A 14,729-nucleotide genomic window follows, 5' to 3' on the forward strand; every position below is an offset into this window, starting at 1 on the left:
AACACACCACTAACACACACACCAACACACCACTAACACACACACCAACACACCACTAACACACACACCAACACACCACGAACACACACCAACACACCACGAACACACACTAACACACACACCACTAACACACACACCAACACACCACTAACACACACACCAACACACCACGAACACACACCAACACACCACGAACACACACTAACACACACACCACTAACACACACACCAACACACCACTAACACACACACCAACACACCACGAACAATGCGTGCAGGGCAGAATTAGGCCGATTTCCACTAATTATAAACATACAGAGAAGAGCATCAACTTCTGGAACCATCTAAATGAGAGCGACCCACAAACTTATCATTATAAAGCCCTGAAACACCAAGAGCTGAGCAAACATACCAGTCCCCTCATCCAACTGGTCCTGAGCCACTACACCCACACACCACTAACACACACAGATACACCAGTAACACACACAGATACACCACTAACACACACCGATACACCACTAAGACACACAGATACACCACTAACACACACCCACACACCACTAACACACACAGATACACCAGTAACACACACAGATACACCACTAAGACACACAGATACACCACTAACACACACCCATACACCAGTAACACACACAGATACACCAGTAACACACACCGATACACCACTAACACACACAGATACACCACTAACACACACAGATACACAAGTAACACACACAGACACTGTAATAACACACGCCGACACACCACTAACACACACTAACACAATAAAGACTCAGGAACAAAAGAAATCTGCAAACCCAATTAAAATAAACCAAATTACACAAAAAATCCGAACTAAATATCTGAATTATTGGGAAACTGAAACTAAATCTCAAAGTAAAATGCAGTTATTTATTATTTGTTGTTATTTATTATTTGTTATTTGGCCCTAAACAGACACTACAGTGCAGCAGATTATCTGAGCGCAGTATCCGACCCTAAATTAAGAAACACCCTGACGAGGTACAGACTGAGCGCACACGACCTGGCCGTGGAGACGGGGCGACACACCCGGTCCTGGCTGCCCCGGGAGGAGAGGTCGTGTCAGCACTGCACTCTCAGTACAGTAGAGACGGAGCTGCACTTCCTCACCCGGTGTACCAAGTACCACCACGTCCGCTCCCAATTCTTCCCTAAATTTAATAACATCATCCTCAACTTCACCTCCCTCCCAGACCCCGACAAACTGCCCCACCTACTGGGGGAGCACAGAGAGAGCTGCACACTAGCAGCACTCTATACTTACACCTGTCACCAGGTGAGGGACAGTGGGTGACCATGTCTCATACACACACACGCACAAACTGATTGTTTTACTACCTCATTAATGTAAATATTATAATTTTTATTGTTATTATTTTTGCACTGTTTTTATTAATATTTTATTCTATTTTATAATATTTTTTGCACATGTAACTGTTCTGTATATTTTTGTTTTTCCTTATTTTTATTTATGTTATTCTCTGTAACTTGCTTTGGCAATACGAATGTCCTTATTTGTCATGCCAATAAAGCTTCTTTTGAGTTTGTGTGTGTGTGTGTGTGTGTGTGTTTTAGACACATCGATGGGACGAACTTCACTCCAGGCCCCCCCCTCTCGGCCCACCGCTCCTCGACCTCCTAGTTGCCCTGACAACAGCAAGAGTCTTGTTCACCAAGCATCTCCTTCTCCTACACCTCCTTCTGCTGGTCGCCGTGCCAACGCTCCACCCACTCCTTCTCAGAAAAGTGCCACGCCCACCTATAATCGTGACAAGCCCCTCCCACCAACTCCAGCCCCTCCTTCTCCAGCTAGTGTTCGCTCCTCTTCCTCCTCATCTTCGTCGTTAGCCCCGCCCCCTCCTCCGCCGTATCGGCAGCAGGTTTCGGCGTCTAACGGTTCGTCCAGTCCGGTTAACGAGCTCGCCCCCGAATTACCTCAGAGACACAACTCGCTCAGCAAGAAGCCCACCCCCCGAGCACACGCTCCACCTCCTCCACCCCCGAGCCCCTCTACTGCCCCGCCTGGATCCCGTCCACCCCCTCCGGTACGAGAGCCGCCCGGGAGAGGAGCAGGTGAGCAGCTTTTTTGTTTATTCGGTTATTTATTAATGACAGATTTCTGATGAAAGTTCTTCACCCTGCAGCTCCTCCCGTACCTGTGCAGAGTGCACGCACCAGCAACCGTGAAGCTCCGCCCCCTCCACCTTATCGCACGCACTCCGACGCCCCCAGCAGAGGAAAACCCCCACCTCCGCCCTCCCGCTCCCCGGCTACGGCCCCTCCTCCTCCCCCGCCCACTCGCAATGGTCACGCCCACAACACCCACAGTTCCCGCTGCTTCGCAGGTGAGTGTCGGTTATTCAACACCTGATACAGCTGAGGTCAAAGGTTAACACATGCAGTCCTGAACATATAAACAAAATCTAAACAAACAAGCTGCTTCAGAAGTTCATGGACTGTGTTTAGAGGATCGTACAGTGATGTTCCTGTAGATCAGACCAATCAGATTTACCCATTAAAATTTCATTCCTCTGTTTCTCCTCCAGATGATTTTGAGTCGAAATATTCGTTTCACCCCCTGGATGATTTTCCTCCTCCGGACGAGTACAGACACGTGACCAAAATATATCCTAGTAAAGTCAACCGAAGTAAGAGATAAAAATACATTCATCACACAGATCACTACTGATTAGTGTGTGTGTGTGTGTGTGTGTGTGTGTGTGTGTGTGTGTGTGTGTGTGTGTGTGTGTGTGTGTGTGATTAGTGTGTATCGTTACTGATTTGTGTGTGTGTGTGTTGCAGTGGTTAGAGGAGCTCCTCCACTTCCTCCTGTTTGCCGATGAATACTGTGACCACATGGGAGCACTGACAGCGCCCCCTACATTACATACTACACAGTACACACACGTTACACACACACACACACACACACATTGCACCTTATTTACACTTTTCTTCTCCGAGCAACATTCCATTCATCATGTAGTGAAACTTCTTGAGTGGGTTTGTGTTTCACCTCCTGGAACATTTAGGTTCTTCTCATCAGGTTTCAGTCTGATAGAACTGAGTCCGTCTGTGCCATGATTAGATTCTCCTGAGTGAAGCTTCAGTCACGCCTGGTTTTACGCTGATAAATTTCACATCAGCAAATGCCAACAGAATGAAAATTATTCAGAGAAACAAGTTACATTTTGTCGAGCCACAAATCGGTGAATCAAAGCTAATACACTCGATCAGAAAATCAGCTCAGTATCGTCTGTAATTAAAGATCAGGTAACGGTTCGAGATAAAACAAATCATACAGTTATTTCACCTGCAGCCATGAAACAACCAACCTTCTCTAACACTTATTATAAATAAACACTAAAACTACCCAGATATTAAAAGCAAAATATTATATACAATAAATTACACACGTAACTTTTAGAAGTTAAATGGAGGTGGAGTTATTTGTGGCTGGGAAGCTGTAGCCTAGTGGTTAAGGTACTGGATTAGTAATCAAAAGTTTGCCGGTTCAAGGCCCCACCACTGCCAGGTTGCCACTGTTGGGCCCTTGAGCAAGGCCCTTAATTGCTTAGATTGTATACTGTCACAACTGTAAGTTGCTTCGGATAAAAGCATCTGCAAAATGCCAAAAATGTTATTTTGCTGGCCTGCAGTTTTACTGTCGTTTTTTGGAAGTTCAGTCCAGTCGTCAATACTGAGAGTTTATTTCAATAAATCTTGATTATCATAATTAATAAAACATCATTAAATTCCTGTTCTGAATTGCTGCACTGTGAATATTAATGAAAGCAGAGGGACGTCATTACAGACTGAAACTGTTTGATTGATGTAGGTGGATCGTTTATATTCCGTTCTGATATTTTACCCCTCATGTTAAGTGCCAGTGGAAGCAGGTGATTTTATTCTATGATGTTTAATGATGATAAAAGATGAATTTAAAGCAAGAATTTATTCAGGTAATGTTGCTTTATTTAAGCCTGAGAGAAAATTCCAGCATGTCCTTGTCTTCCATACATCACACTTCATAAAAGATTTCACATCGACGTTTTCTACATTTCCACAACAACTGACAGAAACACGTAACATGTAATAACACTGCTCACATTTAATCCTAATTAGAATGATAAAGCATGGCTGAAGAGGTTTAGTTTGGAATGCATGTGAAAAGCGCTGGATTTGTATTTCTCTCTAAATGCTAAATGTACCCAGTTCATTTCCTGTAAAAAGAATTAAAAACCTTTGGCCTCATGTGAGGATGGTGTAACATGTTATTTGTGCACCGGTACAACTGATGCTCACAATATAAAATCGTTGCTACTGCAGTTTTGTTAGGAAATGAACTCTGTATTATCGCTTTGCTAGTAAGATCATTGTCACAGCTGGAACAATGTAGTGGAACAAATGTACAGATGTGAACTTTCCAGGGCGGGTGGTTTTATTTTACTGTGTTATATTACTGAAATGATGTTTATTACTATCATTATTGATATTGATTATGTGATAACTCTGGTATCTTGGTAGTTCGCCTGCTCAAATACATTTAAAGTGTGAAAAGAAATCCCAGCCAAGCATGTGCTGATATAAAAATGTATATCATGGTTTACATGTTGTAATGAAGCCGTCCTCATTAGCATTTAGCATTTTTGTACAAGCTGAAAAAAATTATAACGCTGGACTTAAACATAGCAAAGCTTTTTGTACTGAACTCTGAACTTAACTAACCCTAGATATCAATTACAGATGCAGCCCAACAGGTTATAATTATATTGGTCCATGCCTGCTAGTGCCTGCTTTTTTATTTCTGCCCTACATGTGACAATATTGGGCCGAATATAATCCAGTCCTGATTATTGAATATTATGTTGATTTATAGAGAAGATTTTCTTGTCAACACAGTGAATAAAGTCTGGCTCATCTATACTGGTCATTATAATAGATAAATAATGAGACCAGTAAATAAAGGCAATACGTTTTTAAAGACCTAGAATGTGATAGTTATAATACAGATCATGTTCTGTCCTATTAGCGCCACCTGCTGCTGTGAAGGCGTAATGAATGTATCAGTGATGTCTGTGATTATAATAAATAAAAGGTTTAAATTTGATTCAGTACATGCGTGTCCGTCCACATGTTATAGATGTTCCTAAGAAGTCAAAAGCAAATAGATGTGATTTGTGGAAAATTCACATTAGAATAAAGAAATAAAAACCTTTTTGAAACTGTAGAAATTAAGTTTAAATCAGAATTCAAATAGAATTCTGTAATATGGAAAAGCAAATGTGAATGAACCGAATCTTTCATTATGTCCCAATAAATATGACTAAAGATTTTTCTGCATTTCTGTCTCATTTACATCTTAACCCACATTTAAAGACTTTTAAGATTTAGTTTTAAATGTTATTTTAGTTAAACTGTATTTTTACACTTCTGTAGACTTTTAATGAAGATCATTAGACTGTATATAAAATATTTATTAAACACATTTTTGCTGAAAGGTTCAGATACACGTTTAAAAATCCTCAATTTAATAACTGATTGACATTTTAAGAACTTAAACCTGATGAATGGGGCTGAACTGGTTTAGGGTGGGATGGATGTGATAAGCGCTGGATTTATTGTATTTTTCTCTAAATGTACTCAGTAAGTTTCCTAACTAAAATAAATTCTTACAAATAAAAGTTCTGATAATATCGGCCAATATTATTAAACATGCTCAGAACCTGATCAGATACTCGAATTAAAAACATTCGACCCCACAGACACAACAGCAGCAACATTCATGATAAAATAACAATCGCAGCTTTTAAATCCTCATTCCATTTACTGAAAATTAAGATTTATTTAAAACCCTGATTTATTTATCACCCCTGTGAATAAGTATTTGCCCCCCTTACGTAACAAATCAACCAGTGAACCAAATTTAACTGACAGGTTCAATTTTACCAGCCACACCAGGCATGCCAGACCTGCTGAACCTAAACAGAACCTGTCTGGTAATGTGAAGCAGGCTGTGATTTTACTGAAATGTAAAGTTTTAATAAGATTTATTTATTCCTTTTTGTTATTTTTATACTTTTAAATTCGGACGTGTCGTCGTGGTGACGTCATCGTGTGTTTCCCGCGCTCTCTCTCCAGCTTGTTTACAGTGGGGATGAGGAGAGGTGGGCGTGGCTTCAGTTCTGTTTCATGAGACGTTCAAATGTTTCATATATTATAAAATAAATTCGATTAGTGTTAAAGATTAAGAGAGAGAAAGAGATATATTAGCAGTTAAGTAAGTTTTATAGATTATTTTTGTCATTCTGTGAAGTTATTATGGAGTGAATGTGTGGAAAAGTTCTGGCTCCTTACTGTGCATGAGGTAACTCAGCCCCCCCCTACACCCCTCCCCCAACTTCTTCTCTATTCAGCTCTCTCTTATATACATTTATCTTCAATTTCATCTTTGTTCCACAATTCAAGCCCCACTACCACCAAGTTGTCACTGTTGGGTCCCTGAGCAAGGCCCTTAACCCTAATTGTAATGTTTTACAGATGGACACGTATCTGTCATAAGCCATCGCTGATAACAACATGAACTCAGAAGTTCTGTACCAGTATGCTAGAAAAGCCTGAAGTAAACAGAACTGGTATGAAACCGTTTGTTTTTACAGAGCAGAGCAGCAATGAAGATGTTCTTGGGTTCATGGAGACGCTTGTAATGATCAAAATGACAGAAACATTCAAATAAACTATTAATATATATAATCTCACCAACTGTCACAGAGTTTAATTAATAACCAAAGAGACGATCTTAGTCCCTGTGTTGATTACAGAGATTTAAATCTTGTCTCAGTGATAAACCATTATAACCTCCTCATAGTTTCTGTGGCCCTTGAATATGTTATAGCTGATAAACATTGACAGCCGGTAATTTATGTAACAGACTTCATAAAGTATCTGGACAGTATAATTATCTAGTAAAGGTGTATGGCTTTGTAAACACCATTCAGTCCTCTAGTTTTAAAGAAATGCTGAACAAATGGTTTATTGTCTACCAGCATGACATGATTATTTACACTCCTATTAATCAAAAACGTGATCAAAAGTACATGTGATAGCAATCAAGGACCTAGAACAGAACTTTGTGGGACACCATATTTTAATGTTCTGGCTGTGGACTGTAAATAAGCTTTATTAATGTCAGCAAATGGATGAAAGTAAAAAGAAAAGATTTCCAATGTTTTCACTGATCAACTTCATTGTAGTTTGTAAATATGAATACATAACACCCAAAGTAATATTAGTGATGCTAGCAACAAAAAACGTCAAAGAAGCATTGATCTCGTCGTTTATTAGAAGATGATAAGACTGCATGAAGAAGAAAAAAATGTTTTCATATCGTGTTTTAATATCTAAACTACTTAGTAACCGAAGGTATCTTGTCTCACAGTAAAGTAGCCTAAAAAGACTTGTGATTCAGCTCAGCGCCCATTTTGATCAATGTCCTGTTTCAATGCGGATGTTAAACTGTGCATACCTGTAATTCAAACATCTCATAAAATATAAGTGTCAATCTAAAAAGAAACTCTGGCTCTATTTTGACATGAAATCAGCCTCTTAATGCTGTTAAAAATCTCCTGAAGTTTTAATCCATATATAATAGGATTGAACAGAGGAGGAATCAGTAACAATTCGATCGACAGTATCATCTCAATAATGTGAGGAATCTGATTAGATTCCAGTCTGTTATTTATAATTTCAAAAGATGCATTGATAGAAAAGTTAATGACAATGATAAGATGAGGTAAGCAAGTCTGGAGAGCTTTTCTCCTGAACACCTTTGAGTTCCTCAAACACACAGTAAGAATTCTAATATACGAGAAGATGATGAAGATCACAGGTGGAAATACAACAATGCTGAAAATAAAAAGTCCATATAAATTGTTTACAGTAGTTTCTCTACAACTTAATTTAACAACAGAATAATTATCACAGTAAATTCGGTTCACTTTGGATTTACACAGATCAAGTCGAGATGTTAATATTACCCCTGTACACATTTCACAACTAGGTAAGAACCAGCATAAAAATATGAGTTTTCTTACAGTGGACATTTTTATAATGGTTGAATATTGTAATGGTTTACAGATGGACACGTATCTGTCATAAGCCATCGCTGATAACAACGTGAACTCAGAAGCTACATAAACAGAAGCTACAAAAGCCTGAAGTAAACAGAACTGGTATGAAACCGTTTGTTTTTCTGACAGTAAATCAGATAAGAGTTTGGGATAAAGAACAGTCGATCCGATCACAGCGTTACAGAGCAGAGCAGCAATGAAGATGTACATGGGTTCATGGAGACGCTTGTTAATGAAAATTATGAAAATTACAACAGAATTAAAGAAAATAATGAAGAAATAAATTATTAAAGTAATTGTAAAGTAAAGATGTCTGAACTTCTCCAGCTCTACATGTCCCACCAGAGAAAAATATGTAACATTAATAGAATAATCCATTAATAATTGAACATTAATCCATATGAGGGGTTTAGTAGAAGTTCTTCAGGCAGCATATTGTAGATGGAGATCTAATGGAGGTGTGGTGAGGAAACCAGCTTCATCCACATTTATACTCTCACATCTGAGCTCGTATTCCTTAGTGATTTACTCACCAACATCTAACTACTGGAACAATTGCTTTGTAAAATGTTTTTCTCCTGCAGGAACTGTTAGAAAAAGTGGTTGCAGTGTTCCTCTTTGCCTGCAGAGAGCAGCTTTATCAAAGTTTCAGCTGAGAATGTAGCCTGACCACTGTTTAAGTCCTAAGTGGAACTGGGTACAAGTAAAAAGCACTGAGGCCTTATTGCTCACATCGGCCTGCTACATTCTGAAATAATGTCATAAGTTTCTGAACAATCCTGTGCTGCTTGTGTTTTCATGGATGAACAATAACCCTCATGTTCTTAAAACAAGTGGAAGTACCCACTACCAAACCTTTTGTGTATTTATCCAATGCAGAGTTGCAGGGCTGGATCATGCCAGTCTGGTGCCCTGGGCAAAACTGTACATGCTGCTCCCTAAGCAGTAAAAACCAGAATTTATTACCCATGCCAGACAAAACCTAATACAGCAGGTTATGAATATTATACCTGAATAGTTTATATTAGTTTATGGTTCTTGGTTTGAGTTAGTTTTAAACTCTTTAATCACACACACGTTTATAGTGTAAAGCAGGAGGATGAAAGAATCGTCACAGAATCGCTCACATTTTAAACAATCAAGCCGTTTTAATGTTTTTAGGACTTCAAATTTAAACTGGAGATTTTATAGACACTCATACTGTGACAGTTTTGGACTTTTACAGCTTTTGTTGATAACAGTCTGGTCGCTCCTTTTTGGTCCTTGTCAGGTGGAACTCACTGACCTTCTTGTGTTAAGTGAAAATATTTTTTTTAAGTACTCGTGAGCTCATGTGGTTATATTTATCACAATAGCATGACAGGTTAATGACAGTGTCATCTGAAGGGTCAAAGGTCACGCACTTTCAGTAGTGGTTTCTGTTCTTGCTCTACACTGAGATTGTCAGGATTCCCTGAATCTTTTCACAATAATATTATGTACAGTAGATGGTGAAAGTTCTAAATTATTTGCCTTCTTGCCATTGTCTTTTGAACCCTGACCCTAATTGATCAAATTATTGATGATTCTCTCTTAATCCTTTTATACCTGATCATGATTCCCTCACCTGGTACCAACTCACCTGCTCACCGTGGAACCTAAACTCCAACATTCCATCAACTTTTCACTCTTGTTCTGTCGTGTGTTGAGTGTGTCGGACATCAAAGTCTGAATTTGTTTATATTACAAATAACTACAGTGAAGTTGATCAGTGAAACATTGGAAATCTTTCCTTTCTACCTTTATCAGTTAAATAAAGATGTGAGAGTATTAACACATCACACATTCTTCTTTTTATCGCATTTTACTAAATGTCCCAACTTTTCTGCAAATGTGGTTTGTACATTTATCACACTGTATATGGAACAGTTGCCTCTTCACCACGGTCGAGAAGAAAACCCAAACTGTTGTTAGAACAGTAAGAAATCCTGGTGCTCTGATCTTCTACTCCAGTGTCAGTAGTTGCTACGAGTCTGAGAGAAAGAGCTCAGCAAAACCTGAGTCAGCACAGGAAGGAACTATATCACACAGACACTCAGAGTTCCAGGTTATTACAGGGAGGATGAGATTATATAGAGGAGATTACACGTGGATGTGAGTGTGTGAGTTTATGTCCAAGCTTAGTTGCCAAAGAGAATTATTTACAAGCAGAACCAAGTTATGTGTTCAGTTATACAAGGGGTGTTGGGGATGTATAACATTCAGAGGGGAACTAAAATATTGTAACACAGAGGTCAGAGGGGAAGGACAAGTTATCAAATGTTTATGGACACCTTGTTATTTTACCTAACAACTGTCATCTTGTACTGAGAGCTACTCTAATTTCCTTTGGGATCAATAAAGTATCTATCTATCTATCTATCTATCTATCTATCTATCTATCTATCTATCTATCTATCTATCTATCTATCTATCTATCTATCTATCTATCTATCTATCTATCTATCTATCTATCTATCTATCTATCTATCTATCTATCTATCCAATTTGCCAGGAGCCACCAAAAACAGGCGAATGGTACTAAAACTAAGAACTGTCCATAGACAAGTGAGTTTTACAACACAGCCATTGCGGACAGGTTTATAAAATAAATTATATAATTACAACAAAATATAATATGATGAAGAACAAATTAAATATGGGAAGAAAAGCATTTAAAATAAATCCACTTACTGGCCACTATATTGGGATAATCAGTCTTGTTCAGTAGACACACTCGTAGCAGTTCCACACACATTACTGTGTTAATGCTGTGCTGAGGATCATTCACCACTCACATAATATCTAATCACTCAGGTTCCTGTATAATTGATAAATGGAGTAAAGAGGATTGATGTTGGAAGGCCCATGAGCTCTGGCCAAAGCGACCTGATTCAGATTCATTTGCATCACAAGGTTTACACAGAAATACACTTTCTACATGTCTGATTAATTATCTGATAAAGCATGATTAAGGTCTCTGATGATCGTTATGTTCTGCACCTAGAATACTGCGCTGGAATTCATGTTCAGTTTGATTTTGGTTCCAGATTTTTCAACTTTCAAAGTTCAACTTTTATACATAAACACAAAACGACTACAATTAAAAGCAGTTATAAATATCAGAATTTTAAACTAAGTGTCAATCTAAAAAGAAACTCTGGCTCTATTTTGACATGAAATCAGCCTCTTAATGCTGTTAAAAATCTCCTGAAGTTTTAATCCATATATAATCGGATTGAACAGAGGAGGAATCACAAAAAAATTGATCGACAGTATCATCTCAATAATGTGAGGAATCTGATTAGATTCCAGTCTGTTATTTATAATATCAAAACTAATAGTGACAGAAAAGTTAATGACAATGATAAGATGAGGTAAGCAGGTCTGGAGAGCTTTTCTCCTGAACACCTTTGAGTTCCTCAAACACACAGTAAGAATTCTAATATACGAGAAGATGATGAAGATCACAGGTGGAAATACAACAATGCCGAAAAGAAGTCCAAATAAATTGTTTACAGTAGTTTCTCTACAACTTAATTTAACAACAGAATAATTATCACAGTAAATTCGGTTCAGTTTGGATTTACACAGATCAAGTCGTAATGTTAATATTAGGCCAATACAAATTTGAAAGCAAGGTAAGAACCAGCATAAAAATATTAGTTTTCTTACAGTGGACGTTTTTATAATAGTTGAATATTGTAATGGTTTACAGATGGACACGTATCTGTCATAAGCCATCGCTGATAACAACGTGAACTCAGACGTTCCGTACCAGTATGCTACAAAAGCCTGAAGTAAACAGAACTGGTATGAAACCGTTTGTTTTTCTGAAATGAGCCGTCTCTGTTCAAAAGAGAAAGACAAGTTATCAAAAGTTTATGGACTTCTTATTATTTTACTTAACAACAGTCAACATTTCATTTAAAATATTGTGAATCCACTTACTGGCCACTATATTGGGATAATCAGTCTTGTTCAGTAGACACACTCGTAGCAGTTCCACACACATTACTGTGTTAATGCTGTGCTGAGGATCATTCACCACTCACATAATATCTAATCACTCAGGTTCCTGTATAATTGATAAATGGAGTAAAGAGGATTGATGTTGGAAGGCCCATGAGCTCTGGCCAAAGCGACCTGATTCAGATTCATTTGCATCACAAGGTTTACACAGAAATACACTTTCTACATGTCTGATTAATTATCTGATAAAGCATGATTAAGGTCTCTGATGATCATTATGTTCTGCACCTAGAATACTGCGCTGGAATTCATGTTCAGTTTGATTTTAGTTCCAGATTTTTATACTTTTATACATAAACACAAAACGACTACAATTTAAAGCAGTTATAAATATCAGAATTTTAAACTAAGTGTCAATCTAAAAAGAAACTCTGGCTCTATTTTGAATTGAAATCAGCCTCTTAATGCTGTTAAAAATCTCCTGAAGTTTTAATCCATATATAATAGGATTGAACAGAGGAGGAATCAGTAACAATTCGATCGACAGTATCATCTCAATAATGTGAGGAATCTGATTAGATTCCAGTCTGTTATTAATAATTTCAAAAGATGCATTGATAGAAAAGTTAATGACAATGATAAGATGAGGTAAGCAGGTCTGGAGAGCTTTTCTCCTGAACACCTTTGAGTTCCTCAAACACACAGTAAGAATTCTAATATACGAGAAGATGATGAAGATCACAGGTGGAAATACGGCAATGCTGAAAATAAAAAGTCCAAATAAATTGTTTACAGTAGTTTCTCTACAACTTAATTTAACAACAGAATAATTATCACAGTAAATTCGGTTCAGTTTGGATTTACACAGATCAAGTCGTAATGTTAATATTACCCCTGTACACATTTCACAACAAGGTAAGAACCAGCTTAAAAATATGAGTTTTGTAACAGTGGACATTTTTATAATGGTTGAATATTGTAATGGTTTACAGATGGACACGTATCTGTCATAAGCCATCGCTGATAACAACGTGAACTCAGAAGCACTGTACCAGTATGCTACAAAAGCCTGAAGTAAACAGAACTGGTATGAAACCGTTTGTTTTTCTGACAGTAAATCAGATAAGAGTTTGGGATAAAGAACAGTCGATCCGATCACAGCGTTACAGAGCAGAGCAGCAATGAAGATGTACATGGGTTCATGGAGACGCTTGTTAGTGAAAATGATGAAAATGACAGAAACATTAAAACAAACTATTAATATATAAACCGTGAGAGTAATTATGAAGTAAAGATATCTGAACTTCTCCAGCTCTACATGTCCCACCAGAGAAAAATATGTAACATTAATAGAATAATCCATTAATAATTGAACATTAATCCATATGAGGGGTTTAGTAGAAGTTCTTCAGGCAGCATAGTGTAGATGGAGATCTAATGGAGGTGTGGTAAGGAAACCAGCTTCATCCACATTTATACTCTCACATCTGAGCTCGTATTCCTTAGTGATTTACTCACCAACATCTAACTACTGGAACAATTGCTTTGTAAAATGTTTTTCTCCTTCAGGAACTGTTACAAAAAGTGGTTGCAGTGTTCCTCTTTGCCTGCAGAGAGCAGCTTTATCAAAGTTTCAGCTGACAAATGAAAAGTAGCATACCCGTCTAAAGGTAACAGGAGAGAGACCGGGTTTGAAGAGGATTGACTAGTATGAGCAGCACATCAAATCATAAACAGAATGTGGATTGAAACACGGCCCTGCAGCTCAGCGACCCTGTGCAACCTGATACAGCAGGTTATGAATATTATACCTGAATAGTTTATATTAGTTTATGGTTCTTGGTTTGAGTTAGTCTTAAACTCTTTAATCACACACACGTTTATAGTGTAAAGCAGGAGAATGAAAGAATCGTCACAGAATCGCTCACATTTTAAACAATCAAGCCGTTTTAATGTTTTTAGGCCTTCAAATTTAAACTGGAGATTTTATAGACACTCATACTGTGACAGTTTTGGGCTTTTACAGCTTTTGTTGATAACAGTCTGGTCGCTCCTTTTTGGTCCTTGTCAGGTGGAACTCACTGACCTTCTTGTGTTAAGTGAAAATGTTTTTTTAAGTACTCGTGAGCTCATGTGGTTATATTTATCACAGTAGCATGACAGGTTAATGACAGTGTCATCTGAAGGGTCAAAGGTCACGCACCTTCAGTAGTGGTTTCTGTTCTTGCTCTACACTGAGATTGTCAGGATTCCCTGAATCTTTTCACAATAATATTATGTACAGTAGATGGTGAAAGTTCTAAATTATTTGCCTTCTTGCCATTGTCTTTTGAACCCTGACCCTAATTGATCAAATTATTGATGATTTTCTCTTAATCCTTTTATACCTGATCATGATTCCCTCACCTGGTACCAACTCACCTGCTCACCGTGGAACCTAAACTCCAACATTCCATCAACTTTTCACTCTTGTTCTGTCGTGTGTTGAGTGTGTCGGACATCAAAGTCTGAATTTGTTTATATTACAAATAACTACAGTGAAGTTGATCAGTGAAACATTGG

General features: G+C 37.9%; 4 protein-coding genes across 4 annotated transcripts in view; 1 reads left to right on the forward strand and 3 right to left on the reverse strand.

Annotated features, from left to right (window-relative positions):
- The window catches only part of LOC134327397 (WAS/WASL-interacting protein family member 2-like), an 11,258-nt gene extending 5,875 nt beyond the window's left edge, over positions 1-5,383 (forward strand). The window contains 4 exon segments of the mRNA XM_063009218.1: positions 1,624-2,121; positions 2,193-2,393; positions 2,595-2,696; positions 2,851-5,383. Coding sequence (XP_062865288.1) covers positions 1,624-2,121; positions 2,193-2,393; positions 2,595-2,696; positions 2,851-2,891 — 842 coding nt within the window. The 3' untranslated portion in view covers positions 2,892-5,383.
- Positions 5,384-7,610: 2,227 nt separating this feature from the next.
- On the reverse strand, positions 7,611-8,561 carry LOC134327413 (putative gustatory receptor clone PTE03). The gene has a single exon (XM_063009221.1). It carries the CDS (start codon positions 8,553-8,555, stop codon positions 7,611-7,613), a length of 945 nt encoding a protein of 314 aa, XP_062865291.1. The 5' UTR covers positions 8,556-8,561.
- Positions 8,562-11,342: 2,781 nt separating this feature from the next.
- LOC134300686 (olfactory receptor 6N2-like) lies at positions 11,343-12,479 on the reverse strand. Its single transcript, XM_062985129.1, has 2 exons — positions 12,465-12,479; positions 11,343-12,044 (listed from the first exon to the last, which is right to left on the reverse strand). Exons 1-2 carry the CDS (start codon positions 12,477-12,479, stop codon positions 11,343-11,345), a joined length of 717 nt encoding a protein of 238 aa, XP_062841199.1.
- Positions 12,480-12,585: 106 nt separating this feature from the next.
- On the reverse strand, positions 12,586-13,536 carry LOC134303520 (putative gustatory receptor clone PTE03). Its single transcript, XM_062988953.1, has one exon. The coding sequence runs from the start codon at positions 13,528-13,530 to the stop codon at positions 12,586-12,588; it is 945 nt and encodes a 314-aa protein (XP_062845023.1). The 5' UTR covers positions 13,531-13,536.
- Positions 13,537-14,729: the final 1,193 nt, after the last annotated feature.

Source organism: Trichomycterus rosablanca, chromosome 2 (genome assembly GCF_030014385.1).
Source record: "Trichomycterus rosablanca isolate fTriRos1 chromosome 2, fTriRos1.hap1, whole genome shotgun sequence".
Classification (NCBI taxonomy): Eukaryota; Metazoa; Chordata; class Actinopteri; order Siluriformes; family Trichomycteridae; genus Trichomycterus; species Trichomycterus rosablanca.